This window comes from Octopus sinensis, linkage group LG24 (assembly GCF_006345805.1).
Source record: "Octopus sinensis linkage group LG24, ASM634580v1, whole genome shotgun sequence".
Taxonomy (NCBI): Eukaryota; Metazoa; Mollusca; class Cephalopoda; order Octopoda; family Octopodidae; genus Octopus; species Octopus sinensis.
Window position 1 is genome coordinate 14,539,655 of NC_043020.1, and position 27,342 is coordinate 14,566,996.

At 39.0% G+C, this 27,342-nt stretch overlaps 2 protein-coding genes across 4 annotated transcripts in view; one reads left to right on the forward strand and one right to left on the reverse strand.

Annotated features, from left to right (window-relative positions):
- LOC115223911 (transcription elongation factor SPT5) overlaps nucleotides 1-3,762 on the reverse strand; it is a 59,880-nt gene extending 56,118 nt beyond the window's left edge. For all 3 annotated transcript variants that reach the window (XM_029794641.2, XM_036513012.1, XM_036513011.1), the window contains exon 1: nucleotides 3,689-3,762. In XM_029794641.2, coding sequence (XP_029650501.2) covers nucleotides 3,689-3,735 — 47 coding nt within the window. In that variant the 5' untranslated portion in view covers nucleotides 3,736-3,762. The remainder of the gene's footprint in view (nucleotides 1-3,688) is intronic.
- Nucleotides 20-27,342, forward strand: LOC115223818 (26S proteasome non-ATPase regulatory subunit 13). The gene is made up of 13 exons (XM_029794493.2): nucleotides 20-194; nucleotides 2,270-2,348; nucleotides 4,582-4,616; nucleotides 7,003-7,058; nucleotides 9,543-9,586; nucleotides 11,662-11,748; nucleotides 13,513-13,684; nucleotides 15,225-15,304; nucleotides 18,292-18,417; nucleotides 21,794-21,856; nucleotides 23,679-23,759; nucleotides 25,384-25,500; nucleotides 27,174-27,342. Exons 1-13 carry the CDS (start codon nucleotides 94-96, stop codon nucleotides 27,267-27,269), a joined length of 1,137 nt encoding a protein of 378 aa, XP_029650353.1. The 5' UTR covers nucleotides 20-93; the 3' UTR covers nucleotides 27,270-27,342.

A 27,342-nucleotide genomic window follows, 5' to 3' on the forward strand; every position in this document is an offset into this window, starting at 1 on the left:
TCCCTTGTGAAAGTCACTCTCCTGTTAGTAGCGTACACATACGGTGCAGCAAAGAGACAGCGTTAAGTCGAGATTGTGTCAAGATTGTTCGCGATGCCGAAAGATATTGCAGCTTATTTGGACGAACAGCAAAAAATTAGTTCCGGACAGATAACACATAAATGGACCGAACTAGAGGAACTTTACAACAAAAAGTAAATATCTTCTCGCTTTTCCTTTCATTTAAACCATTCTTTCTTCTTGACAGCACCTGACGCTTTGTTTCCCTTATGACTCTGCAAATTTCTTGATTTTCTCTTCTTTATTGGTTTTATTTCCAATGTTTCCACAGAATATGTAATTAAGATCGCTATTCGTTTTATTAAATATCGTTTTATAAAGCTACTTATATCCCGGTTTAACTGTTTCGGTACTTTTTAGTATGTATAATGATAATTATTATGTGCTTGATCTGAACCGGAATAAAAGGAGAGGAGGAACAATTAAGGAATAAGAAATGTTGATTTGGTTTACTTTTGACTTCTATAATTGCAAATCTTTCGTTTACCTGTTAGTAGAACTGATATCAAGAAGTAAAAAGCTTATTCTGTTGAGAAATTAGGACATTCCAGCTTTTCTCAAGAGGATCAGTGTTATTCATTAAAACCAGCAACATTAATTTTGTTCTTGTAATAAATCAAATTTAGACCCAGGCGTGAGTGAGCTCCACTCATCAAAAGCTTTCTTCGAGCAAAGTAAAATAAATATTAAATTACATTTTTAGTTTTATTACCCTAATAAATTGATGTTTACATTTTAAAACAAAGCAGATATGTAGTGTATTTTTTTATAAGAAGAAAATAAAATGCTAATTGACATCACACTCAAGCCGCAGAACTTTTTAAATATCTACAATTTCTCTTTGCTTAAAATGTAAAACAATTATTTTCTCTAAACCAAGGAAAAGTTTCCAGTTACCAGGTATTTGTGAAATGTATATAAATGTATTTTTAAAGGGTTTCACGCCTTAAAATTGGCGTGAAATGGGTTTAATGAGAATTGAAACCTGGTTGTAGACTTTGGTCTTCTGCTGCTTTTGTTTACCGTTGTCGCTGCTAAGTACTGATTAAATTTATATCGGATGCCGTCTACCTGATAATTAGTTACAGCATTAAACATCCAAAGTATTTTCAGAACCTGAAAATAACACTAGTATATGACTAATACTTTTTCCATCACGAAGTATCTGTGAATTCCGGTGTGAACAGGGTTTGTCTACCAACGCTACAGTTTATTTACATCCCTTTACGCAAAAACAAAATGTGTAAAAAAAATAACCATTAAATAAAAATTGATAAAATAAACATCAGACTGGAAAAAAAATACTTGATTGATAAGATGGCTAAGATCCACTGAAGTCAGTGCCCCATCCTAACCACAGTCTAATGATTGAAACCAGCACAAGAACACGTTTTACCTTTTCTTTGAAGATTCATCAGTGTAATAGTTTCTTTGTGATTTGCTGTCTATTGTTGGCAGTTTGTTAGCTCTCTTGTAAAATTTGACTTTGAAATGTAAGCTAGTCTGCAAGAGAGGGTAAACTGGTTCTCTTTCACACTTTTCACAAAATCTTCAAATTAGATTACAAGGGTATGTCTACGTGGTGGTTCAGACTACTAGAAACAGAAGCCAAACCTTCCCTCATATCACACAAATTAACATCTGAGAAAAGGAGGAGACATTGGATAATGTCCTCTAATGGTGCATTGTGCCTTGGTAGATAATGAGGTGATTGTAACTGAAAGGATAGGATTCTTTCAGTTTCTGTCTACCAAATCCACTCACAAGGCTTTGGTCAGCCCAAGGCTGTAGAAGACACTTACCCAAGGTGTCACACAGGGGGACTGAAACCCGAACCAACTTCTCACCACACAGCTATGCCTGTGCCTGTTACATTAAAGGTTTCAGTTTTTAAAAAATTTCATTCTGTAGTTAAGGTTGGTGAATAACACTCAAACACAAGTGGAATAATATCATAGATTAATTCAGTGTCCCACTGTTTTGTGTTTGAATCCTGGTAGAGTCAGTTACCTCTAACCCTTCTGTCATCAATAAGTTGCAGTAACAAAAAAATGTTGCCAATTTAGTCAACCATATTCTTGTAAGACTGACATTATACTGTGTAAGGGGGAAAAAAAATTATATTCAATGCTTCTATATCAACACATATTTGTATATAAATGTCTGTTTATACTAAATAACATGTTTTTTTGTTTTTTTAATTTGTCAGATTATGGCATCAACTCACTTTGAAGCTGCAGGACTTTGTAAAAGAACCTATATTTAGCAGTGGAGATGGTTTAATCAAAGTAAGAAACTTTATTTCTTTTAATATATAACACTTTTTGATTCTACCTGTTGCCGTGGTGATCTCATTCTTGCTCACAACATCATAAGCGGAAAGTGTAACCTCTCAAAAGAGCTGTTCTTCACTCCTGCTCCAGAGCGTCGGCTGCGGGGTCATTCCGAAAAGCTCTATCTGCAACGATTTCATCTCAATCGAAGGAGAGGGGCTTTCTCCATCTGGGCTGCGGATCCGTGGAATGAGCTGCCGGACGAGATAGTGAAGATGCTGACAATTGCTCGGTTCAAAGTCTCTCTTGACCAGAAATGGCCTGAACTCTTTGCATGAACACCCTCCCTGTACATAACTCCATGTCCCCCTACATGGCCTTGCTTTTTGCTTTTTGAGCCAAAAAATTAACTTAACTTAAATATTATAAGTTGTATGGCTTATGTGCTTTTCCATATGGAAGTAATAAATATTGAATGATTTCTCCTCAAATAAGCTAATTATGGAAAATTACATCATCTCCCCTATACAAGTTATGGACTTGGTATTGACGATCATTTTGTCTTTTATTATTTACTTGTTTCAGTCATTAGACTGGCCATGCTGGGGCACTGCCTTGAAGAATTTTTAAGCGAATGGATTGCTTTTTTTATATATAAGCCTAGCACTCATTCTGTCAGTCTCCTTTGCTGAACTGCTAACTTATGGATATGTATACTCAACATCACAGGCAGTGATGCAAAGCACACAGACACTCACACACACATGTACATACAATGAACTTCTTTTAGTTCCCATCTACCAAATCCACTCACAAGGCTTTGGTTGGCCCGAAGCTATAGCTGAAGACACCTGCCCAAGGTGTCACGCAGTGGGACTGAACCCAGAACCATGTGATTGGGGAGCAAGCTTTTTACCACACAGCCACGCCTGCACATAGTCTGTTTAATAAATTATTTCTATTCTTGCTCTTAAAAGAATGTTTTGAAGAACCTTCATCCATTAATGTGCCAAAGCTATCCCAACTCCATCCTTGCAAGAAAATCATTGTAGAATGACCTGTTTCCACACGTGTTACACTGAATAAGAGGATCCTGGGAATAATGTTTGTTATATATTTTTCTTTCTAATACCAAATTTAAGAATTATATTTCAGTTAAACCTTGTAGTTATTATGGTTAACCATTTTCATTATATCTTCAGTTTTGTTCCATAGTTTCAACTGGTGGAAAGCTTAACAATTGTACATATATGACAACTATTTCATGTACTTTATTATGAGAATTGCTACATTTTAACAGTTGAATAATTTTTTAAAAATTTGTTGCTAAAATATTAAAAGGAAGCAAGTTCAACTTATTACCATCTCGTGATCCAATACAAAGGTTTTGAAAACACTCCATTCCAGCATCATTTCATTTTGAGGATGGAACTGAAACAATTTTGAAACATTAATGGATTTAGGAATATATTGTAAAACTGAACCTGAAGGACCATTAAAGAGATATGTTAAATCTTTAATAAAAAGAAGCATCTAAGCCAAATATGTCTTCAAGACATGTTTGAAAGAGAAACTGTTCCCAATCCAAGCACACACTTACACATTACAAGCTTCTATATGATCTCCATTTACCAATTTCCACCCACAAGGCATTGGTAAACCTGTGACTAATGCAGAAAATATAGGTGTTATTTACACCCACACCTCTGTTACATAGACATACACTGATTAAATTAACACCCACTTCTCAGTTATCTGTTATATACACTCACTCCTCAGTTATCTGTTATATACACCCACTCCTCAGTTATCTGTTATATACACCCACTCCTCAGTTCTCTGTTATATACACCCACTCCTCAGTTATGTTATATACACCCACTCCTCAGTTATCTGTTATATACACCCACTCCTCAGTTATCTGTTATATACACCCACTCCTCAGTTATCTGTTATATACACCCACTCCTCAGTTATCTGTTATATACACCCACTCCTCAGTTATGTTATATACACCCACACCTCAGTTATCCGTTATATACACCCACTACTCAGTTATATCTTTTATACACACTCACACCTCTGTTATATAGACCCACACTAATTAAATGTCATATACATCCACACCTCACTTATATTTGTCATATACATCCACTCCTCAGTTACATCTGTTATATACACCCACACGTCAGTTCTGTTACATGTTTGATATTCAGTGTGATTAATGATATTTGATTTTCTATTGCAGTTATATGAAAACTTTATATCAGATTTTGAGCATAGGTGAGTTTTTTTGTTTTTTTTTGTCAATTGTTTTATTTATTTCATTAGCAGCTGATGCTGTGATGTCTTCATTAGGCTTCGGCAAAGTTCTAATTAAATCTAGTTGCTGTGGACACAGTTCACTGGATCCTGTCAAACTGTCCAACCCATGCCAGCATGGAAAACGGATGTTAAGTGATGATGAAGATGTATGTCTTCTTGGAGATTGGAATCTCTATATATATAAACGGCAAAATGTCTGTGTGTGTGTGTGTGTATCCTTTATACAAATCCACAATTTTTCAGTTAGAAGGCATGCACTTTCTATGGTCATTCAAAACCGTCCGAGGGTGGTCGTGCACATCTTTACATTTCCCCAGTCACCCCACAAAGCCATTAAAAAATCAATAGAAGTGACTTTGTGTGAATTTTCTATCCAAAATCCAATCAAAATGCCTGTAACTTGATACGCCAATTGAATGCCAGCTAGCTGTATGTGATTGGTTAGAGATTTGGACAGTACTTGCGTGTATGTGCGCACACACGCAGCTGTATATGCATGCACTAACACTATGACCCGGCGTTGCTGGGTCATAGTGCTAGTCTCTAATATTCACAGAACAATGATCGGCTACCTTGTTAGAAATTGCTGCCAAAACTCCCTCAAATCACTTTCTACTGACTTTAGGTAACATTATCTGATATACAAGAGGATGGTACATCTTTCATCATAGGTTTACGCAATCTAGGTTTATCCAACACCAAACAACAACAACAACAACAATGATTTTGATCTGCTAGAAAAAGCAGGCAAATGTCTCTCAAATCACATCCCAATAATCAAAAAGACTGGATGGCTGTAATGAGAAAATATCTTTGAGCTATTTTTCTTGACCTGGAGTTAAACAGCAACTATTAAGTCTGGAGATGTCTAAGCTGACATAATTTCTTGCTACATGGAGAAGTAACTAACTCAGAAACTATTTTAGTTTCTTTTTACTCTTTAAATCTCTCAATTTTCTTAGAAACAGTCCTCATCATCATCATTTAACGTCTGTTTTCAATTCTGGCACAGGTTGGATGTTTAACAGGAGATGGCAAGCCAGAAGACTTGCACCAGGCTTCACTGTCTGTTTTGGCACAGTTTTTGCAGCTGGATGCCCTTCCTAACACCAACCACCTTACAGAATTGATTGAGTGCTTTTTACATGGCACCAGCACTGGTGAAGTCTGTTTTGGCATGGTTTTCATGGTTGGATGCCCTTCCTAATGCCAACCACTTTACCAGCAAGCAAAAATCATAAAATTGCATGAATTTGGATGAAATTTTAAGAGTTAAAAGAACTTTGTTTTTATGTTTAAATATGTGTAATTAACAATATTAATGAATAAACAATTGTATCTATAGAGTTCAAGAGGAGGAGATTGTGTGTCATTTATTCATTTCTTGAGGGTATTAACAACATAAATGTAATAAACTGGCTATAGCAAGGGATTGAAACTAGATTATAGAACTGTATCTCCTTACATGAACTTATTATATGAAAACAAAATTGTAATTTCTCACATTGATTGATCTTTGAGATGAATAGAACCGTCTAAACCGGCACAATAATTCAACTTAATAGATATAATCAACCAGTTTACTAATTAGTACATTATTATGTTCTTGACCATTGGTAATGTCACACATGGACAAACTCTTTTGCTCTTTTACTTGTTTCAGTCATTTGACTGCGGCCATGCTGGAGCACCGCCTTTAGTCGAGCACATTGACCCCAGAACTTATTCTTTGTAAGCCTAGCACTTATTCTATCGGTCTCTTTTTGCCGAACCACAAAGTTACGGGGATGTAAACACACCAGCATCGGTTATCAAGCGATGTTGGGGGGACAGACACAAACACACACACACACATATATATATGTACATATATACGATGGGCTTCTTTCAGTTTCCGTCTACCAAATCCACTCACAAGGCTTTGGTCGGTCCGAGGCTATAGTAGAAGACACTTGCCCAAGGTGCCACGCAGTGGGACTGAACCCGCAACCATGTGGTTGGTAAGCAAGCTACTTACCACACAGCCACTCCTGCGCCTATAAAATTTGATCAAGTGTTTGATCCTATCTCTATACAGTTCTGTCACCATATGTAACTGATGGGTTTTAACTGTCTCTCTTATCATACTTCACTATCCAATTGTCTCATTCCGTGTCTCAGTTTCTGACTTCTTCATCTCTCACTTATATGCCAATGCCATCACTTTACCTGTCTCCTGTTATAGTTGTCTCACCTGTATGTCATCCTTGTTTATCTTAGCTGCGACTTTTCTTGTTCTGCCCCGGATTTCTCACATGTTTTGACACAATTCAATATATTCCTGTGTTCAATGTTGTTTTTCTAGGATCAATTCTCTGGCTTTGGTTGAGCTTGTAATCCAGGTGGTAAAACAGATGAGTGGTAAGTCAGTGGTTTCTGTTTCTTCCAATAACCATACCAACATAGGATGCTGGTTTTATACCTTTTAGATATAAGTTCTAACATCTCTTATGATTTTTGCCCTCTTTTAATTAGTATTTCTAATTCAAACATTGTAAGCAACCATCCAAATATTAATTAGTGGCTAAGAGATTATGATTTTTGGGCAAGTAGAACATTAAATTGTGGAATCCGTACTGTAAAATGGTTTGTAATAGAAATGGCGCAAGTTTAAAAAAATTAACTTCACAGAAAAATATTACATTAACCCTTTCGTTACTGTATTTATCTTGAGAATCTCTGTTCTTCTTTCAATTACTTTAAATATAACAAAGAATTTAGTAAAATAACTTAGTTATCATTCGGCTAGTGTTAAGAACATAAATTGTGACAAAGGTTTGGTGAAAGATTTTAGTTCAAAACTTTTGAAAACAAGACATTTGTACTCAGAGCCAGAGCCAGTTTCAGCCGGATTGGTAACGAAAGGGTTAACAGTAACAGAGTTAATTTGTTTTCTCTGCTTGTGTATCAGATGATAGTTTGGAACAAGAAGTGAAATCCATCCAACCCATGACAACATGGAAAAACACATAAAGTAATGGATGTAGATTCTTTGCTCTGTACCTTGTTTTGTATTTTCTTAATATAATCTGTTTCTCTGTTTACCTCAGTTTTTTCTGGTTCACATTAGATATCAGATTAGATATCACCTTAACCCTTTAGCATTTAAACCACCCATATCCGGTCAAAATATTCTACCTGTTATATGTTCAAACCAGCCGGATTTGGCTTCTTACACCTACCCTATAATGTCATTCTAAAAATATATAAAAACATGAAAATTTCAAAGCTATGAGATAATGTATGATTAATTCAGGCTGCCAGCCTCGTCTGGCTTCCGTGCCGGTGCTACATAAAAAGGACCAACCGTTCTTGGCTGTTGCCAGCCTCCCCTGGCACCTGTGCAGGTGGCATGTAAAAAGCACCAATACACTCACAGAGTGGTTGGCGTTAGGAAGGGCATCCAGCTGTAGAAACACTGCCAGATCTGACTGGGCCTGGTGCAGCCTTTGGGCTTCCCAGACCCCAGTTAAACCGTCCAACCCATGCTAGCATGGAAAGCGGACGTTAAACGATGATGATGATTAGATATCACCTTAACCCTTTAGCATTTAAACCACCCATATCCGGTCAAAATATCCTGCCTGTTGTATGTTCAAACCAGCTGGATTTGGCCTATTACACCTACCCTATAATGTCTTTCTAAAAATATATAAAAACATTGAAATTTCAAAGCTATGAGATAATGTATGATTAATTCAAAACAATATTAATAAATTAGCACTACATTTGACGAGATATCTGAATGCTAATGGGTTAAAAGTGAAGTAGTAGGACAAGTATTCAATTGAAGCCCATCCCCTTCTCACCGTGGTGGGGACGCTAGCAATGGGTAGTGTCAGAGCTATGCCGTTGGGAACTTGGGTTCCTGGTAGGGCCACCCAAGGCGGATTGGTCTGACACCGAGTGGTATTAGGGCCACAACCCGGCAGACGGGGCTCTGGTGAAAATCCTTGGAGTATCTGTTTCGGCAACCGGCGGCTCCTCAGTCATTCTGTCCCTGCGTCTGCAGCAAACAGGATGTCTCTACATGCGGGATTGTTGGGGACTGCTTGTGAAATTCACATATTCCCACGAAACTTCTTCCAAAATAGAAGCCGACGACTCAAGCCGCCCAGGGTGAATGTTGCCACAAGTACAAGTAAGCATTCAATTATAAACATACCTTCTCTGATGTCTCATAGTATGCAAACATCTAAATTTATTTTAAAAATTGTTTCTGTCTGTGTATACTAACAGAACATTAGATATAAATTTAAAACTTAGTAAGGTGGAGAGCTGGCAGAATCGTTAGCACACCGGGAAAAATGCTTACCTGTATTTCGTCCACCTTTGTGTTCTGATTTAAAATTCCCCTGAGGTCAACTTTGCCTTTTATCCTTTCATAGTTGATGAGATAAGTACCAGTTATGCACTGGGGTCAATGTAATTGACTAGCCCCCTCCCCCCAAAGTTTCAGGCCTTATGCCTGTAGTAAATAATAATAATAATAATGAAGTTATTGTATACAGTGCTCAGGTGCACCACAACTTGTCAAAAGTGCGTATAAAGCATATGCAGTAATGTACAAATGTCTGGAAAGCGAACAATGTATGAGTCAGATACATGCTTGCGTATGTATGGAGGGGAGAAAATCAGGTGTAGTGTTGACGAATCTCAGAAAGCATGGAAGTTTTGAAGGATGCAGTGCTCCGACAACTAACAACTGATGCCGGCAGTTTGTTCCATGCTTCAGCAACTCTCAGCATGAAAAAATGTTTCCGAAAGTCATGGGATTATTTAAAACTTAATCACTTGAAGGGTTAAACTAGCATTTATAAATGTCTTCTCTTTTCTTTATTGTAGATGCAAACCAAGCTGTTGAATTCCTTGAGAAGATTAAAGAAAAGGTATTTTTGTTTTTGTTGTTTTTAACGAGTGAGTTTGCTAATGTTTATTTTGTAAATGTGATGTAATATGGTAATAAAACACTGGAAGTGTGAAATGAGAAGTGCAATAATTAATGCTATCATTAACATTCTGCCTTATTAACCTTTTTATTACTATATTTCTGTTTAAATACACTGCCTTTGTTTGAATTAATTTTGAAAATAATGAATAATTTAGTAGAATAACTGTTTCTTAATTATGTTGGAATTTGGAACAACTAAATTTTAGAAATTAACTTTTTATGTCTAGCTCAGATAGTACTTATAAATATGTTGATATTGGCTGGGGAAATTTCATCAGAAATTGGTTGAAAGAGAAAGAGTCTAAAGCTGAAGTAGATACAATAGCCTCTGTCTCTTTATCTCCAGAGATAATATTCCAAATAATTTGGTATGATGTAAGTGGAAGTAGAATTAAAATTTTGGTTGTTGGTTTGAACCAAAGATCTTGTAATCTCAGTGTCTTAACCATATTGTTTCCACTTTATAGCTGATAATGGATAGACCCACCTAAGTAAGATATTGAATTCTTTTGGAGAGTATTCAGGTAATAAGCTACAAAGACTTCACAGGTAGGGTGACATAGGAGAGAGGTTGCATGGAAATAAACTGATTTATAACTGAAAAGTCAGACAGTTATACTGATTTCTACTGACGATAATTTTTTAAACCCGTTTCTTTAAATTTAAAGTAGATGCCTCCATTACATAAGCAACAACTTTTTTAATGGATATTTTGCATCATTAAACCATTTACTGTTCTTTTGTGGTCTATCTCCATACATTTCTTCCAGCTTTGAGTGACTAAACTACTAGAAATAAACATCATCATCATCGTTTAACGTCCGTTTTCCATGCTAGCATGGGTTGGACGGTTCGACCGGCATCTGGGAAGCCAGGAGGCTGCACCAGGCTCCAATCTGATCTGGCAGTGTTTCTACAGCTGGATGCCCTTCCTAACGCCAACCACTCTGTGAGTGTAGTGGGTGCTTTTTATGTGCCACCAGCACAGGTGCCAGGGGAGGCTGGCATCGGCCACATATGGATGGTGCTTTTTAGGTGCCAGGGTTGGCTGGCGATAACCACGAACGGATGGTGCTTTTTACGTGCCACCGGCATGGGTGCCAGGGGAGGCTGGCATTATCCACGATTGGTTGGTGATTTTTAAGTGCCAACAACACGGAAGCCAGTCAAGGCGGCGCTGGCATCGGCCACATATGGATGGTGCTTTTTAGGTGCCAGGGTTGGCTGGCAACAGCCACGAACGGATGGTGCTTTTTACGTGCCACCAGCACAGAAGCCAGTCAAGGTGGCACTGGCAATATTAATCAAACCAATTTGGTAAAAACTACTACTTTGGTTGAATTTAAATTCTAATACTATAATATTAATTAAGATTCGGCTTAATTTTCTAACAGTGACGTCCTTTTTAAAATTTAAATTTGTTAAATCTGACAATGAGGTATTATGACTGAGTAATTGTTAGGTTTCTTATTAATAATGGACCATGAGGTCAAAGGTTATTTCTAATACTCGATTGGCATTTTTTCTTTAGTATATTTAGCAGGAATATAGCATCTCTCACTGTATTATCCTGTTGTAAACCACCTGCTCCAAGAATGTATTCAAACCTTTCATTCTTAATAAGGAAATGGCAATTATGAAAAAAAAAAAAAAAACTACTGAATTATTTTAGATTGTTTCCCCTTTTAGCTGTTTCTGACAAAACTCGCCCACCTCAATATTTGTAGTCGGCTACTAAATGATATTGAGAGACTATTTCACTCAGAAGCATGTTGTTATTTAGTAAAGATGGGAGGGTGTGGTTTGGGAGAGATTTCATTGTTATTTCTAACAGATCTAATGATTACACAGAAGGTCTGTTACTGGTTCATCAGCCTTTCTTAGTTTGTGAAGGATATTGAGATGTCTGCAACCAAGTTGCTGAGAACTGTATGTGTAGGTCTGTGTATGTCTGTGTATATTTTTGTGTTAATTCTCCTGATTTTCACATTACAATCCTTCTTTCTTGTTCAGATTAAAAGTAATGAAGAAGCAAAAATCTTAGTGTTAACCACCATTGCCACTTTAAAATTAAAAAGTGATAAACTTGATGATACAAAGGTGAGTTTGTTATGAGGAATTTTTTTTTGTTGAATAGTTTAACATCACATTTTAAAACTTCGCGTTGCAAATATTTTTCCTGTTATTGTCTGAATTCAGTTATCACTCTACTCTTTTTACTTGTTTCAGTCATTTGACTGCGGCCATGCTGGAGCACAGCCTTTAGTCGTGCAAATTGACCCCGGGACTTATTCTTTGTAAGCCCAGTACTTATTCTATCGGTCTCTTTTGCCGAACCGCTAAGTGACGGGGACGTAAACACACCAGCATCGGCTGTCAAGCAATGCTAGGGGGACAAACACAGACACACAAACACACACACACATACATATATATATATATATACATATATACGACAGGCTTCTTTCAGTTTCCGTCTACCAAATCCAATCACAAAGCATTGGTCGGCCCGGGGCTATAGCAGAAGACACTTGTCCAAGATGCCATGCAGTGGGACTGAACCCGGAACCATGTGGTTGGTTAGCAAGCTACTTACCACACAGCCACTCCTGCGCCTATGTATAATTCTATATGTTTTTAAAAACTAGAGCAACTTCATCATCATTAACATTTAACGTCTGTTTTTCATGTTGGCATGGGTTGGAGGGCTTGACAGGAACTGGCACCATGTTCCATTGTCTGTTTTGGCTTAGTTTCTATGGCTCGGTGCCCTTCCTAACACCGACCACTTTACAGAGTCTACTGGGTGCCTTTTATATGGCACCATCACCAGTGCCTTTTACGTGGCACCTTACTTTCAGGATCTCAATTCTATTGTGGCGGGTAGGTCTTATTGAGTACAGCAATGCACCACATATCTCAGTCCTCTGTCATTTCCCTCATAAGGCTCAGTGTTTTGAGAGGGTACTGGGTGCTTGTAACATGGCACTGGCACAGTTGTTTTTACATAGCATCAGCAGGGGCACTTTTGTGGTACAAACACCCATGAGCCCTCAATCATCATCATCGTTTAGCGTCCGTTTTCCATGCTAGCATGGGTTGGACGGTTCTACTGGGGTCTGGGAAGCCAGAAGGCTTCATCAGGCCCAGTCAAATCTGGCAGTGTTTCTATGGCTGGATGCCCTTCCTAACGCCAACCACTTGTGGGAGTGTAGTGGTAGTGGGAGTGTAGTGGGTGCTTTTTATGTGCCACCCGCACAGGTGCCAGACAGAGCTGGCGAACGGACACGAACGGATTGTGCTTTTTACGTGCCACCGGCACGAGGCCAGTCGGGGCAGCGCTGGCAACGGTCGCGAAACGGAAGGTTCTCTTACATGCCACCGGCACTGGTAACACATCTGCAATTTCCATTGATCGATTTCGATTCTGATCCTCACTTGCCTCAACAGGTCTTCACAAGTAGAGTTTCGACATGCCACCGGCACTGGTAACACATCTGCAATTTCCATTGATTGATTTCGATTCTGATCCTCACTTGCCTCAACATGTCTTCACAAGTAGAGTTTCGACATGCCACCGGCACTGGTAACACATCTGCAATTTCCATTGATTGATTTCGATTCTGATCCTCACTTGCCTCAACAGGTCTTCACAAGTAGAGTTTCGACCTGGCACTGGTAACACATCTGCAATTTCCATTGATCGATTTCGATTCTGATCAATAAAAACTGTATATTTCATTACTGTCATACTGGTGCCTTTTATTTGTTATTCTATTTTTGGATGGATTAAATTTCTGAAATTTCAATGTTTTATTCTCAGTTTTGACCTTGCTGTCTGTCGTCCCCTTTGTTCTTCCTCAGAAAATCATAGAAGAAGCTCGAGAACTGCTAGAAGGATTAGATGGCGTTACCTCAGTCCATGGACGTTTCTATAACTTATCAAGCTCTTATTTGCACATCATTCACAGCCATGCTCCATATTACAAAGATGCTTTACGCTTTTTGGGCTGCACTGACATGGAAGATATTCCTGGTTAGTATTCTTGTTAATGAATTTTTAAAGTAATTCTATTTCTGCTGTTACTGTTTAACTCCCTGTCAACACTGATAGAGCATGTAGAACTATGATCAAAGGCCGTTCCAACCACGACCATGCCATCTGCAATTATGACTCCCAGGACATCGTCCACTGTAACTCTTAATAAAACATTCGGATGTGGTTTGAGAAATATTTGGCTGCTATTTCTAGCAGGTTCAGCATCCATATAGAAGTTCCTCATTGGCTTCATTTATTTTGTTATTTCCATGGCGCAGCTGTAGTCTGGTCCAGTCTGGTCCAATCCAGCTGGATCCAGTCCGAAATGATTCAAGATATTGTAACTGTTGACCCTTCTCAACTTATGATTCTTCTGCCAGCAAGGATTTCTATATTTGATCATTTAACTTTTAGTAATCTTTATATATAAAAGTGAAGTTGTGTGAGTGTCTAACTCCTACGATTTAGATTCCTAACTACTCCCACATTTTGCGGTGCAGTTTAACCAAAAGCGGGTATCTTATAGTCGTGATTCATACTTAGCCCTTCTGGGTATTAGCGCGCGTCTACGATTTAAAAAAAAATTACCATTTTTAATGCATTTTTTGGCTATTATATAAGGGAAATAACTCTCTAAAAATGCTTATGTAGTTATTTCCCTTACAAACCCGAGCAACGCCGGGTGATACTGCTAGTCTTTATATATAAAAGTGAAGTTGTGTGAGTGTCTGTCTCCTACAATTTAGATTCCTAACTACTCCACATTTTGCGGTGCAGTTTAACCAAAAGCGGGTATCTTATAGTCGTGATTCATACTTAGCCCTTCTGGGTATTAGCGCGCGTCTACGATTTAAAAAAAAATTACCATTTTTAATGCATTTTTTGGCTATTATATAAGGGAAATAACTCTCTAAAAATGCTTATGTAGTTATTTCCCTTACAAACCCGAGCAACGCCGGGTGATACTGCTAGTCTTTATATATAAAAGTGAAGTTGTGTGAGTGTCTGTCTCCTACAATTTAGATTCCTAACTACTCCCACATTTTGCAGTGCAGTTTAACCAAAAGCGGGTATCTTATAGTCGTGATTCATACTGAGCCCTTCTGGGTATTAGCGCGTGTCTATGATGAGTCTACGATTTAAAAAAAAATTACCATTTTTAATGCATTTTTTGGCTATTATATAAGGGAAGTAACTCTCTAAAAAGGCTTATATAGTTATTTCCCTTACAAACCTGAGCAACGCCGGACAATACTGCTAGTTAATTATATTTTTTGATGAGGTACAATACATTTTTCTTTTTATAAAAGGATCAATTGAATTAGTCACAATTACTAATCTCAAAAAAGTTTGGACTGTGTAATACTTATCTTCTTTCTTGATATCTCAAATTCTGCTCCACCGTTCTATAATGCATACAAAATCAACCCCTGGAATGGAAAAACCTTAAAATTCCAAGGTAAATCTATTCCAAAGTTGACACGTTTATGTGTGATGTCATGTTTAGACAGTAATTATGAATGATTTCACCTTTCAGTTGATGAAAAGCAACAAAGAGCATACCAGCTGGGTATTTCTGCCCTCCTTGGAGATGGTGTTTATAATTTTGGAGAATTGGTAAGTTAATTGTCCCCTACCTTTCATCATCATCATTGTTTAACATCCATCATTCTTGCATTATTGGATAGGACAGTTGACAGGAACTGGCCAGGTAGAAAAACTACTCTAGGCTAACTGTGTCTGTTTCAGCAGAGTTTTTACAACTTGATGCCCTTCTTAATGCCAACCACTCTGCAAAGTGGACTCAGTGCTTTGTATGTGGTACTAGCACAGGCGAGGTTAGTTTTGGCGTGATTTTTACAGCTGGATGCCCTTACAAATGCAAACCAATTCACAGTGCTTTTTACATGGCACCAGTACAGGCAGGGCCACCAAGTAACTTGCAAGACAAGGAATTATGAGAAGGGGAACTTGTGTTAGGGGATGCAAGGTTAAAGTGTGATCAAGAGACAGAAACAGGTGTCATGCTATAATGGAGGGGGCATTGGAGGAGGTGATCCCGTATCAGATGATGAAAGGTTCGAGTGTGACAGAAAAAGGGAGACAGAAATAGGTGTCTTACTGGATGCCCTTACAAATGCCAACCACTTTACAGTGCTTTTTACATGGCACCAGTACTGGCAGAGCCACCAAGTACCTTGCAAGACAATGAATTATGAAAGTGGTAGGAGCATTTGGGGAGGGGAACTTGTGTCAGGGGATGAAAGGTTAGAGTATGACAAAGAGACAGAGGAGCAGAAACAAATGTCTTGCTATAGAGGAGGTACATGGTTAGCCAGTGAGGTACAAGAAAGAATAAAATATCTTCAAGTGGAGAAAATAACCATAATATTTTCTACCCTTGGCACAAAACCCAGAATTTTGGAGTGAGGTGGTATTCATCAATTGCATCAACCACAGTATTTGACTAGTACTTAATTTATTAACCCTGAGAGGATGAAAGGCAAAGTTAACCTTGGTGGAATTTGAATTCAGAATTTACATTCATCATCGTCGTCGTTTAGTGTCCGCTTTCCATGGGTTGGACGGTTCAACTGGGTCTGGGAGGCCAGAAGGCTGCACCAGGCCCAGTCTGATCTGGCAATGTCTCTACGGCTGGATGCCCTTCCTAATGCCAACCACTCCATGAGTGCAGTGGGTGCTTTTTACGTGCCACCGGCACAGGTGCCAGGCGAGGCTGGCAACGGCCACGAACGGATGGTGCTACGTGCCACCGGCACGGGGGCTAGACGAGGCTGGCAAATGGCCATGATCGGATGGTGCTTTTTACGTGCCACCAGCACAGAGGCCAGGCGAGGCTGGCAAACGGTCACGATCGGATGGTGCTTTTTACGTGCCACCAGCACAAAGGCCAGGCGAGGCTGGCAAACGGTCACGATCGGATGGTGCTTTTTACGTGCCACCAGCACAGAGGCCAGGCGAGGCTGGCAAACGGTCACGATCGGATGGTGCTTTTTACGTGCCACCAGCACAGAGGCCAGGCGAGGCTGGCAAACGGTCACGATCGGATGGTGCTTTTTACGTGCCACCAGCACAAAGGCCAGGCGAGGCTGGCAAACGGTCACGATCGGATGGTGCTTTTTACGTGCCACCAGCACAAAGGCCAGGCGAGGCTGGCAAACGGTCACGATCGGATGGTGCTTTTTACGTGCCACCAGCACAGAGGCCAGGCGAGGCTGGCAAACGGTCACGATCGGATGGTGCTTTTTACGTGCCACCAGCAAGAGGCCAGGCGAGGCTGGCAAACGGTCACGATCGGATGGTGCTTTTTACGTGCCACAGCACAGAGGCCAGGCGAGGCTGGCAAACGGTCACGATCGGATGGTGCTTTTTACGTGCCACCAGCACAGAGGCCAGGCGAGGCTGGCAAACGGTCACGATCGGATGGTGCTTTTTACGTGCCACCAGCACAAAGGCCAGGCGAGGCTGGCACTGAATTCAAATTCCACCAAGGTTAACTAGCCAGAAGAAAAGCTGTTAAGCAGTTTGCTCAGCGGGCTAATGGTTCCGTGAGTTTCTTGCTGTAATAATAATAATAATAATAATAATGATGTCCTCAGTCAAACCGTCCAACCCATGCCAGCATGGAAAGCGGACGTTAAATGATGATGATGATGATGATGATGGACCCTCCTGTATGAATGTTCAGCTTTTGCCAAATGATCTACACAAATGATTTGCTTATATTGATCAAATGTATGTGCTGCTCATTAGCTCCCTCTTCCCATCAAATTGACATTACCTGAATAGGTGTATTGTGTACCACACATCAGGTGGGTGTTGAAGTGATGACAGAGCAACCTGAGATGAAGTGTTATGCTCAAAAACACAATGCACCACCCAGTCTAGGTATTGAAACCACAACCTTGCAATCTTGAGTGCAACACCCTAACTACTAGGCCATAATAATAATAAGGAACCTAAAAACTGATGGAAACTTGAGTGATAATCAACAATTGTTTTCACAGTGATAGTAGTAGTAGTAGTAGTAGTAGAAGCAGCAGCAGCAGCAACTGCTACATCATCAGAAGTGCCTTTACTGCAACAAGCCCTGTTATTCTGAATCCTCTGGCAACAGAAATGATTTTAGATTTTCTCAGACTCTGTTATTTCATTTTGGCAAATAATTTTGAATAAAGCCGAACTGCAAGCCAACCCAGTCTGCAATGAAGATATATTTCTTTATTGCCCACAAGGGGCTAAACATAGAGGGGACAGACAAAGGGATTAAGTCAATTACATAGACCCCAGTGCGTAACTGGTACTTATTTAATCAACCCCGAAAGGATGAAAGGCAAAGTCGACCTCGGCGGAATTTGAACTCAGAACGTAACGGCAGACGAAATGCGGCTACGCATTTCGCCCGGCGTGCTAACGTTTCTGCCAGCTCGCCGCATTATCCCAAAGAAAATACTGTCTTTGGTAAATCTATGAAAATCACCTCCTTTCTTCTCCTCTTCAATCACTATTACAAAGTTACATTTTTCTGTTTGTCTTCTGCCTTAGATCCATTAAGAATTCTCTTATTTTTATTTTTATCCTAGTTGGCTCACCCTATTGTAAACAGCCTTACTGGTACCAACAGAGAATGGCTAGTACAACTGTTATACGCTTTTAATAGTGGCAACCTTTCTAAATTTGATAGCCTAAAGACACATTGGGCTGCAGTGGTAAGTAGATTTTTTTTCTTTTCATGTGATGCCTTCTTTCATGACTTTGCCTTTCAGTAAACCTAACAGTGTCTAAAGCAGTGCTTTTCAAACTTTTTGCTGGAGCAGAACCCCAAGGAAACATTCCACTGGCTCGAGGAACCCCTGTGCAATACTTTAATAGTCTTATGCACACATATCTGCACAGGAGAATTAAAAATTACTGCCGATTTTAGCAGTTTTGTAACTTCTTGCGGAACCCCTGGAATGTACTGGTGGAACCCTAAGGTTCTGCGGAACCCTGGTTGAAAACCACTGGTCTAAAGTATAATGAGTCAGCTTGTGAATGAATCTCATTCACCCTTTAGCATTCAGATTACTCTTTCAAATGTTATCTCTTTCTCTTTTACTTGTTTCAGTCATTTGACTGCGGCCATGCTGGAGCACCGCCTTTAATCGAGCAACTCGACTCCAGGACTTATTCTTTGTAAGCCCAGTACTTATTCTATCGGTCTCTTTTGCCGAACCGCCAAGTGACGGTGACATAAACACACCAGCATCGGTTGTCAATCAATGCTAGTGGGACAAACACAGACACACAAACATACATGCTCACACATATATATACATATATATATACGACGGGCTTCTTTCAGTTTCCGTCTACCAAATCCACCCTCGCAAGGCTTTGGTCTGCCCGAGGTTATAGCAGAAGACACTTGCCCAGGGTGCCACGCAGTGGGAATGAACTCGGAACCATGTGGTTGGTAAACAAGCTACTTACCACATAGCCACTCCTGCGCCTATATGCTTATTTATTCACACTGTTTTGAATTCAATCATTTATTATTGTGTAGCTTTGAAATTTCAGTGATGTGATTGTTTGTTTTTAGAATGATATTGTAGAGTAGACGTGAGGAACAGTATCTGGGCCACTTTGAACATAAAACATGTGGAATACTTGGGCCTGATATGGTCAGTTTGTATGCTAAAGGGTTATAGAAGTCTACCTAATGAATTTTAACCCCTGTAAGATGTCCAGGTCAATCTCAGCACATGGCCTAGTGGTTAGAGCAGCGGACTCACGGTCGAGGGATCGCGGGTTCGAATCCCAGACTGGGTAATGTGTGTGTTTATGAGCGAAAACACCTAAGCTCCACACGGCTCCAGCAGAAGGTAATGGCAAACTTCTGCTGACTCTTTTGCCACAACTTTCTCTCACTCTTTCCTCCTGCATCTTGCAGCTCACCTGTGACGGACCGGCATCCAATCCAGGTGGGGAACCTATACGCCAAGGAAACCGGGAAACCGGCCCTTATGAACTGGGCATGGCTTGGGAAGGAACAAACAACAACACCATTTTTATGCCAGGGAAAAAAAATAAGGCTGATATATTTTGAGAATAGTTAGATTTTTTTCTGTCTATTAAGATTCAGATACTTTTTGACAGATTTTTTTTAATATCATCATCATCATCATCATTTAACAACCGTTGTCCATACTGGCATGAGTTGGATGGTTTGACCAGGGCTGATAAGCTGAAGGGCTGCACTAGACACTAGTCTGATTTAGCCTGATATCTATGGCTGGATGCCCTTCCTAACGCCAACCACTCCGAGAGTGTAATAGGTACTTTTACATGCCACTGGCGTGACACCAGTGTCTACCACAACTATAATTTCACTCAGCTTGATGGGTCTTCTTCTCAAACATGGCATATTGCCAAAGGTCTTGATCATCTGTCATTGCCTCCACGAGGCTCAACACTCATTCCCATAGAAATGGTTCTATCTTCAATACAGAAACCTCAGTAAATTATTAATTCATCTCCAAAATTTTAATTATAATGATTTCGTTGAGCAGACATATTCTAGCAGTGTGTGTTTACATTTTCTTGCAATTACCCAGTAGGATGTGGGCACAGTTTTTGGAGAAAAAGTATTTTTGCTTCTGAATCTCATTCAACCAACGGAAAACCTAGCATTTTCTCTTTCAATGCTTCTCATTATGACAGCAAAGTAATAAACTACTGTTATATGATGACTTAATTTGGCAGTGATGGCTATTTTCCATTTAACTTACCTGATTGACCAGCAGATAAACTGAAGAAGGTATAGAGATCATCATCATCATCGTTTAACGTCCGTTCTCCATGCTAACATGGGTTGGACGGTTCGACCGGGGATCTGGGAAGCCAGAAGGCTGCACCAGGCTCCAGTCTGATCTGGCAGTGTTTCTACAGCTGGATGCCCTTCCTAACGCCAACCACTCCGTGAGTGTAGTGGGTGCTTTTTACATGCCACCGGCACAGGTGCCAGGCGAGGCTGGCAACAGCCACGATCGGATTGGTGCATTTTACGTGCCACCGGCATGGAAGCCAGTCAAGGCGGCGCTGGCATCGGTAGATATAAAAAGATTGGGTAGCTTTGAGTAACAAAATCTTTACTTGATTAACTAGATTTAACCCTTTAAGCATTTAAATTAGCCATATCCAGCCAAAATATTCGACCTGTTTTATCTCCAAATCTGGTCTCTCAAACCAACCCTGCAATGTCATTAAAAAAAAAAAAAAAAAACGATTACATCATTGAAATCTCAAAGCTGTGATATAGTGCATTATTGATTCAAAACAATGTGAATAAATAAGCATTACATTCAACAAAGGATCTGAATGCTAATGGGGGAAGACATGGCAGTCACTTGTCTAAATAACGAAGCTCAATCCATAGATCCAGATATGACACCAATCATCTCACCATGTTGGACCATTGAATTCTGCAGTTTTTCTCTCTCCATTTTTTTCCCTCTCAACCCTTTCTGTTGAAGAGCATAGGCTTGAAATGTAAAAGACTTTTCTATTTTCCCTGAGTGTTAAACTAATACACCTGTTTGTTGTTCTGTTCCTACACCTGTCTTTGTCTTTCGTTTTCTGTAAATTTGAACTATATGACATCTATGTAGGTTATGTAGAGATGTTAATAAGTTTTCGAATTGGAGATTTATTAATTATCAATTCATGTATTAAAAGATGTTCTAGTCTGGTTTCACTTTGAAGTGTAGCTTTCTTTGTTTAGAAATGCCTTTGTTTTATTTTAAAGTGTGTGTCTTTGTAAGGCAACAAACTGGCAGAATTGTTAACATGCCAAGCAAATGCTTAGCAGCATTCCATCTGTCTTTACGTTCTGAGTTCAAATTCTGATGTGGTCAACTTTGCCTATCATCCCTTTGGGGGTTGATAAAATAAGTTCCAGTTGAGTACTGGAGTTGATGTAATTGACCAGTCCCTTACCTTGAACTTGCTGGTCTTGTGCCAAGATTTTAAATCAATATTTGCCACCTTGTCTAGCATCTTCATATTTCGCCAAATGTTCTATATTAACTTCCTTGATATTTTCAGCCAGAACTTGTGGCAGAAGAAGTTGCTCTTAAACAAAAGATCCGCCTGCTTTGTCTCATGGAGGTAACTATCCTTTCTGTCTGTTCTTTATTTCAAAATTCTCTTCTATGTCCATGATGATACTTGTACAATTGTAGCATTTTGAGGTTTTCCTAACTTTTTCTCTGAATTTGAATAGTGTTGTCTGTTTATTTCTGCGAAGAAAAAGTTCTTTGCAATCTTTTTAATCTTTTTGTAAATTGATGAAAAAATTATCTGTTGAAAATAAATGTATTTTCTTATTAAATTAACTTGATATGTGGCACATAAATTAACAAAATACATCAAGTGTTTTATATCATTAAAGTATTTCTATTTAATTATTTCGCAAAATTCATTTAGAGTTTTTTTTTGTTTTAAATATTTTTTTTCAAAGAATATTTTTAGCCATGTTAGTTAACTGGGTTCACTGTGTTTTATAGAGTTGTCAAATTTGAAATCACATTACGAAACACAAACTTTAAATCACATTGCTTGCCTGCTTGATGAGGTTGGGGTCATCCCAGCTTAGTGGTCCCTGAGACATCATGTGTAGAGCCAACCAGTCCACCAGTGCTCTCCATAGCTGGTGTTCCTGTGCCAGCCCCTCTGCATCCTCTAAGGTGATGTCAAGCCTCTGGAGATCTTCTCCAATTACATCCAGCCACTTGGTGCAGGGCCTGCCATGAGGCCTCTTCCATCCCACAGCTGCTGCATCAAATGAGAGTAAAGCCCTGGTAGGATAATTTAGTGGGAGACAGAGGACATGTCCATAACATTGCATGCAATGGATAAATGGTAGGAGGTTGCAGGCTGATCTGTGCACACATGCAGTTCTTTGCTGGAAATATGATGGCACTACCTGATGTCTTCAATAATTTTCAGGGCTCTGTTATTGAATGTCTTCGAGAAGGCCATTGCATTGTAATTGCAGAGCATTGTCTTCTGGGAGATAGAGCAGTAGTGCCAGAGGGCTTCCACAGGGAGTGCATGATCCCTGTGGCCAGATCACATTTGTGATTGATCTCTGGGTCATTGCAAGCAAACAGTTCTGTACACAACCTGTCTTGTATCAAATTTAGGAACCAGAACTCGTATTTTATAGCAGAGTATCCAACCTATCTGTCAGAAGGGTCAGGAATAGTGTTTGGTGGTCGTGGATGGTTTCGAAGTGTGTCAGCACAAAGACATTCTTTGGTCACATTACCTTTCCCTTCGTTATCTAAATCCCAGGAATTTATTGTCCTATGGTTCCAGAAGTGAGACCTTAGTCCACTTGCCATGTCATTTAGTGGATTTAACCTTCGTGGTTGGTTTTTGTAGCAAACAAGTAATTTTTTATGGCTCAGTTTATCTGAAAGAAAACTGAAAATTCTCATGTGTTGTGTATATGTGTGACCATGATATTGAAACGTTCCAGATGGTGCGATTATCTAATAAGATAATCATCCTCATTTTATGTCTGCTTTCCATGCTGACAAGGGTTGGACAGTACATCACAGTCAGTTCTTTTACAGAGTTAGTATCCATCCTAGATAGGTTGAAGGATTTTGTTTTGCTCTTACATTTTGTTAAGAATGATAAATTTAATATAAGTAACACAACAAGATTTCCTGCTTTTCAAGTTGCTGTTGTTGCAGAGACTAATGTGTATCATCAGACAAGGCGATTAAACTCTACTTATTTCGGCCAACTTACATGGTTAATAGTTCCAAGTTTGTCAGAGAAGGATTGTCTATGAGTTACCTACACATATCATTATTCTGTTTATATGTTGCAAAAACTATTTAGAAGTCCTCGTTATAAAAACTATTTAGAAGTCCTCGTTATAATCACAAATAATTAACTAATTTCTTGACTTTTACAGATGACTTTCAGCAGACCAGCAACTAGTCGTCAACTCTCTTTTGCTGACATTGCCAGAGAAGCTGATATACCTTTATATGAAGTATGGCTGTTTCTTCTTTGTCTCACCTACCTTTATTTTCCTTTTGCTGTATTTTAACCTTTTCAATGACTTAACCATAGAAAGTGGAGCAGCACTCATCAACCCTTTGTAGGGCTTCCTTTGGCCAGGGGGGAAAAAGGAGTAAGTTGTATTCAGACTGGACACTTGAGTTGAATGCTTACAACAAACTTCACTCCACAAACCTTTTCCAAGGCCCAGGTGGTGGTATTAAACCAAACTGGATAAAGTCCACCCAACAAGAATGGGAATGGTCCCTAGACTTCCACTCAGTTCCTTTGTACCCTGTTTTACTCATAAGGCTTTGGTTGATCTAAGGCTGTAATAGAAGACATTTTCACAAGATACTACACAGTAGAATCAAACCCCAAACTCCACAACCTTACCTGTACCCATTCATCTGTCCTGCCTATTCAGAATTTATCTCTTTCCTGTTTCCCACTATTATAGACCCAGCTGATGGCACCACTGTGCCAGTGCCATGTAAAAAGCACTCATGCCAGCATCACAGGCGTGCATTTGTGCTGGTGCCACATTAAAAGCATCCAGCACACACTGTAAAAGTGCTTGGCACTAGGAATGACATCAAGCCAAATCAGACTGGAACTTGGTGCTGCTCTTCTGCTTGCCAGCTCTGGTTAAACTGTCCAAGGCATGTCATCATGAAAAACGGACATTAAAGGATGATGATGATGATAGAATCATGAAAAGCCTATATTATTATATTTCTATTCCAACATTTTGTGTAAATCAATCCTCATCATCTTCATTGCTGTTATTTCTTTTTCCATGCTGTTATTGGTTGCATAAGTGTGCAATATAGTAAATCACTGTTAACCTCTGTGCTGCATTAACCCTTCCGAGATCTAATCTCACTACTTCTTCCTGCCTGTTTTGGTCTCTCTATGACCTTCCACTGTCACAACAACAATCATTGTCTTACATTTCACATCTCTCCACATATTCAAACTATCTTATGTAACATCATACTTCTTACACATGTTTAATATAATCTGTCTTTTGGATGGAGAGAGAACTGTTGTCAGCAGTTCTCCTTGAGTTACTATACTTTCACTAAAATTAAAAATAAATTCTAGATTTATGTATGACTTACAAGATGCCAAAGAAGCTTGTCTACTTTTACATATGTAGCTTTTGCATATGCCTATCGGTAGTTTTTATATACTGTGCCTTTATCATATTTTCAACAGATCTTTTCTTACCTGGCATCCAGTATTCTACATTTTAATGTTCAGATTTAACTCTTTAGCATTCAAACGAGTCAAATCCTGTCCAAATATTTTCTATTTCATGTTCAAACTAGCAACATCCAACCTTTCACACCTACTCTATAATGTAATTCTAAAAATAAAACAATCATACCAACAAAATCTTGAAGCTACAAGATAATGCATGACTAATTAACAACATGAAAAGATATATATCTGACAGAGTAATCTGAATGCTAAAGAGTTAAAGCCTTCTATAAAAAATGGAACTGCATCTGGTTGTAGAGAGAGTAGGTGGTTAATACATGAGATGGATTCTTTTGTTTGCCTTCATTAAAATGTTGAAACAGATTGTGTAATTTCTTCTATCATTTTAGGTTGAACCTCTTGTGATGAAGGCCCTGAGTTTGGGGTTAGTTTGTGGGCATATAGATCAAGTGGACGAGAAAGTTTACATGACCTGGGTGCAACCAAGAGTGTTGGATTTGACTCAGGTAAATATCAGTCTCCTAAGGGATTTTTTTTTTTCACTTTAAATCTTATTTACTGTTTACTGTTTACTGTTTAATCGAACCCCAGGTACTGTAGTTCTGCAAAGTTGTAAGTAAATGAAATGATCCTAAGTAAAAGGGTAAAATATTCACTTTGGTCAGGAATGGCCATGGGATTGAACCTAAGAAGTTCACCTCTGAGGCATAAGTCCAGGCAGTGGAAGCCCGGCAGTTGTTCATGCATACCAGTTTCCTCTTTCCATGCCACTGATGTTATCCAAGGAGAAGGCCAATACAGCTTGGCACCAGTGACGTCGCAACTCATTTTTACAGCTGAGTGAACTGAAGCAACATGAAATAAAGTGTCTTGCTCAAGAACAACACACAGCCTTGTCCAGGAATCAAACTCACAACCTCATGATTGTAAGCTTGATGCTCTAACCACCGAGCCATGCACCTTCACATCCAATGTTTTTGTAGCAAACAAGTAATTTTTTATGGTTCAGTTTATCTGAAAGAAAACTGAAAATTCTCATGTGTTGTGTATATGTGTGACCATGATATTGAAGCGCTCCAGATGGTGCAATTATGTAATAAGATAATCATCCTCATTTTACGTCTGCTATTAACTATTTAGTCAATCACAAATCATATGAGACAATGAAGACTTAGTATGATTTTCTACTCTCTTCATTTGTCTCGGTTCTGCTGGGTCTTTGCTTAGGACACATCACAACAGCTATTTTCAAAACTCCTGAACTATTTGATCGATAGCTGAAAACCTTAACTTCACAATCTTTTGTCAGGTCATTGGCAGCCAAACCTGAACCATTCCAAGGTTAGATAGATGAGTTACCAGAGACTAAAGTAGGACAGTTGAATCCTGCATAGAGTTAACCATTATCTACTAATTGTGCAGAGTTAGAAATTCTAACTCAAAATCCAATATATCTTTATCAGAATTTTGGTGGTTACTGATGGTTGTTGCCTCTGCATCTGCCTCTATTGTGTGACAAGGTGGAGTAAATTCAGTCATTACATTATATCCTACTAGCATTATGACCCGTCGTTGCCAGGTCATAGTGCTAGTGCATGTATAAAATGCATAGTGCTGGTGCATGTGTAAAATTTGAATGAAATTAGTTGTGTAGTTCTCAAGTTTTTGGGGAATCATAGTGGAGAAGATATGATATTGCTGTGCGCTCGCCCTAGGCAAAAAGTAAAAAAATTATTTTGCCGATGACACTCCCTGGACCCTAAGTAAGGCATGTGTAAAATTTGAATGAAATTGGTTGTGTAGTTCTCAAGTTTTAGGGAATCATAGTGGAGAAGATATGATATTGCTGTGGGCTCGCCCTAGGCAAAAAGTTAAAAAATTATTTTGCCGATGACACTCCCTGGACCCTAAGTAAGGCATGTGTAAAATTTGAATGAAATTGGTTGTGTAGTTCTCAAGTTTTAGGGAAACACACAGACAGACACACATTCTCAGTTTTATATATATAGAGATGGTTGGGCTGATTCTTTCGATTTGGCGACTTCCTGCTAATTATGTCCCATGTATTGTTCATTTAACAAATTAATCATTGTTGATGAGAGACTTTGCTTCTTTTGTAGAAATACTTCTGTTGTGAATTAATTCAGCTGCTAATTTTAATAAGTTGTCTTTTGTTTAGATATCAACTATGCAGAAACGCTTGAGTCAATGGAGTGATGATGTCAACCAAATGGAAATACTTTTGGAAGACCGAGCTCATGACATCCTCACCTGAGCTATCCTATTACTTCTGTCATATCTTGCTATTATTGAACTCATAGAAATAAAAACATCTCATTTATACATTA

What these genes read in the sequence shown, in the direction of transcription:
- LOC115223818 (XM_029794493.2), top strand. Translation starts at nt 94, where the DNA reads ATGCCGAAAGATATTGCAGCTTATTTGGACGAACAGCAAAAAATTAGT. An exon ending in TTGAGAAGATTAAAGAAAAG is followed by an intron (nt 9,587 to 11,661) that starts GTATTTTTGTTT and finishes TTTCTTGTTCAG; the next exon opens with ATTAAAAGTAATGAAGAAGC. An exon ending in GAGTGTTGGATTTGACTCAG is followed by an intron (nt 25,501 to 27,173) that starts GTAAATATCAGT and finishes TCTTTTGTTTAG; the next exon opens with ATATCAACTATGCAGAAACG.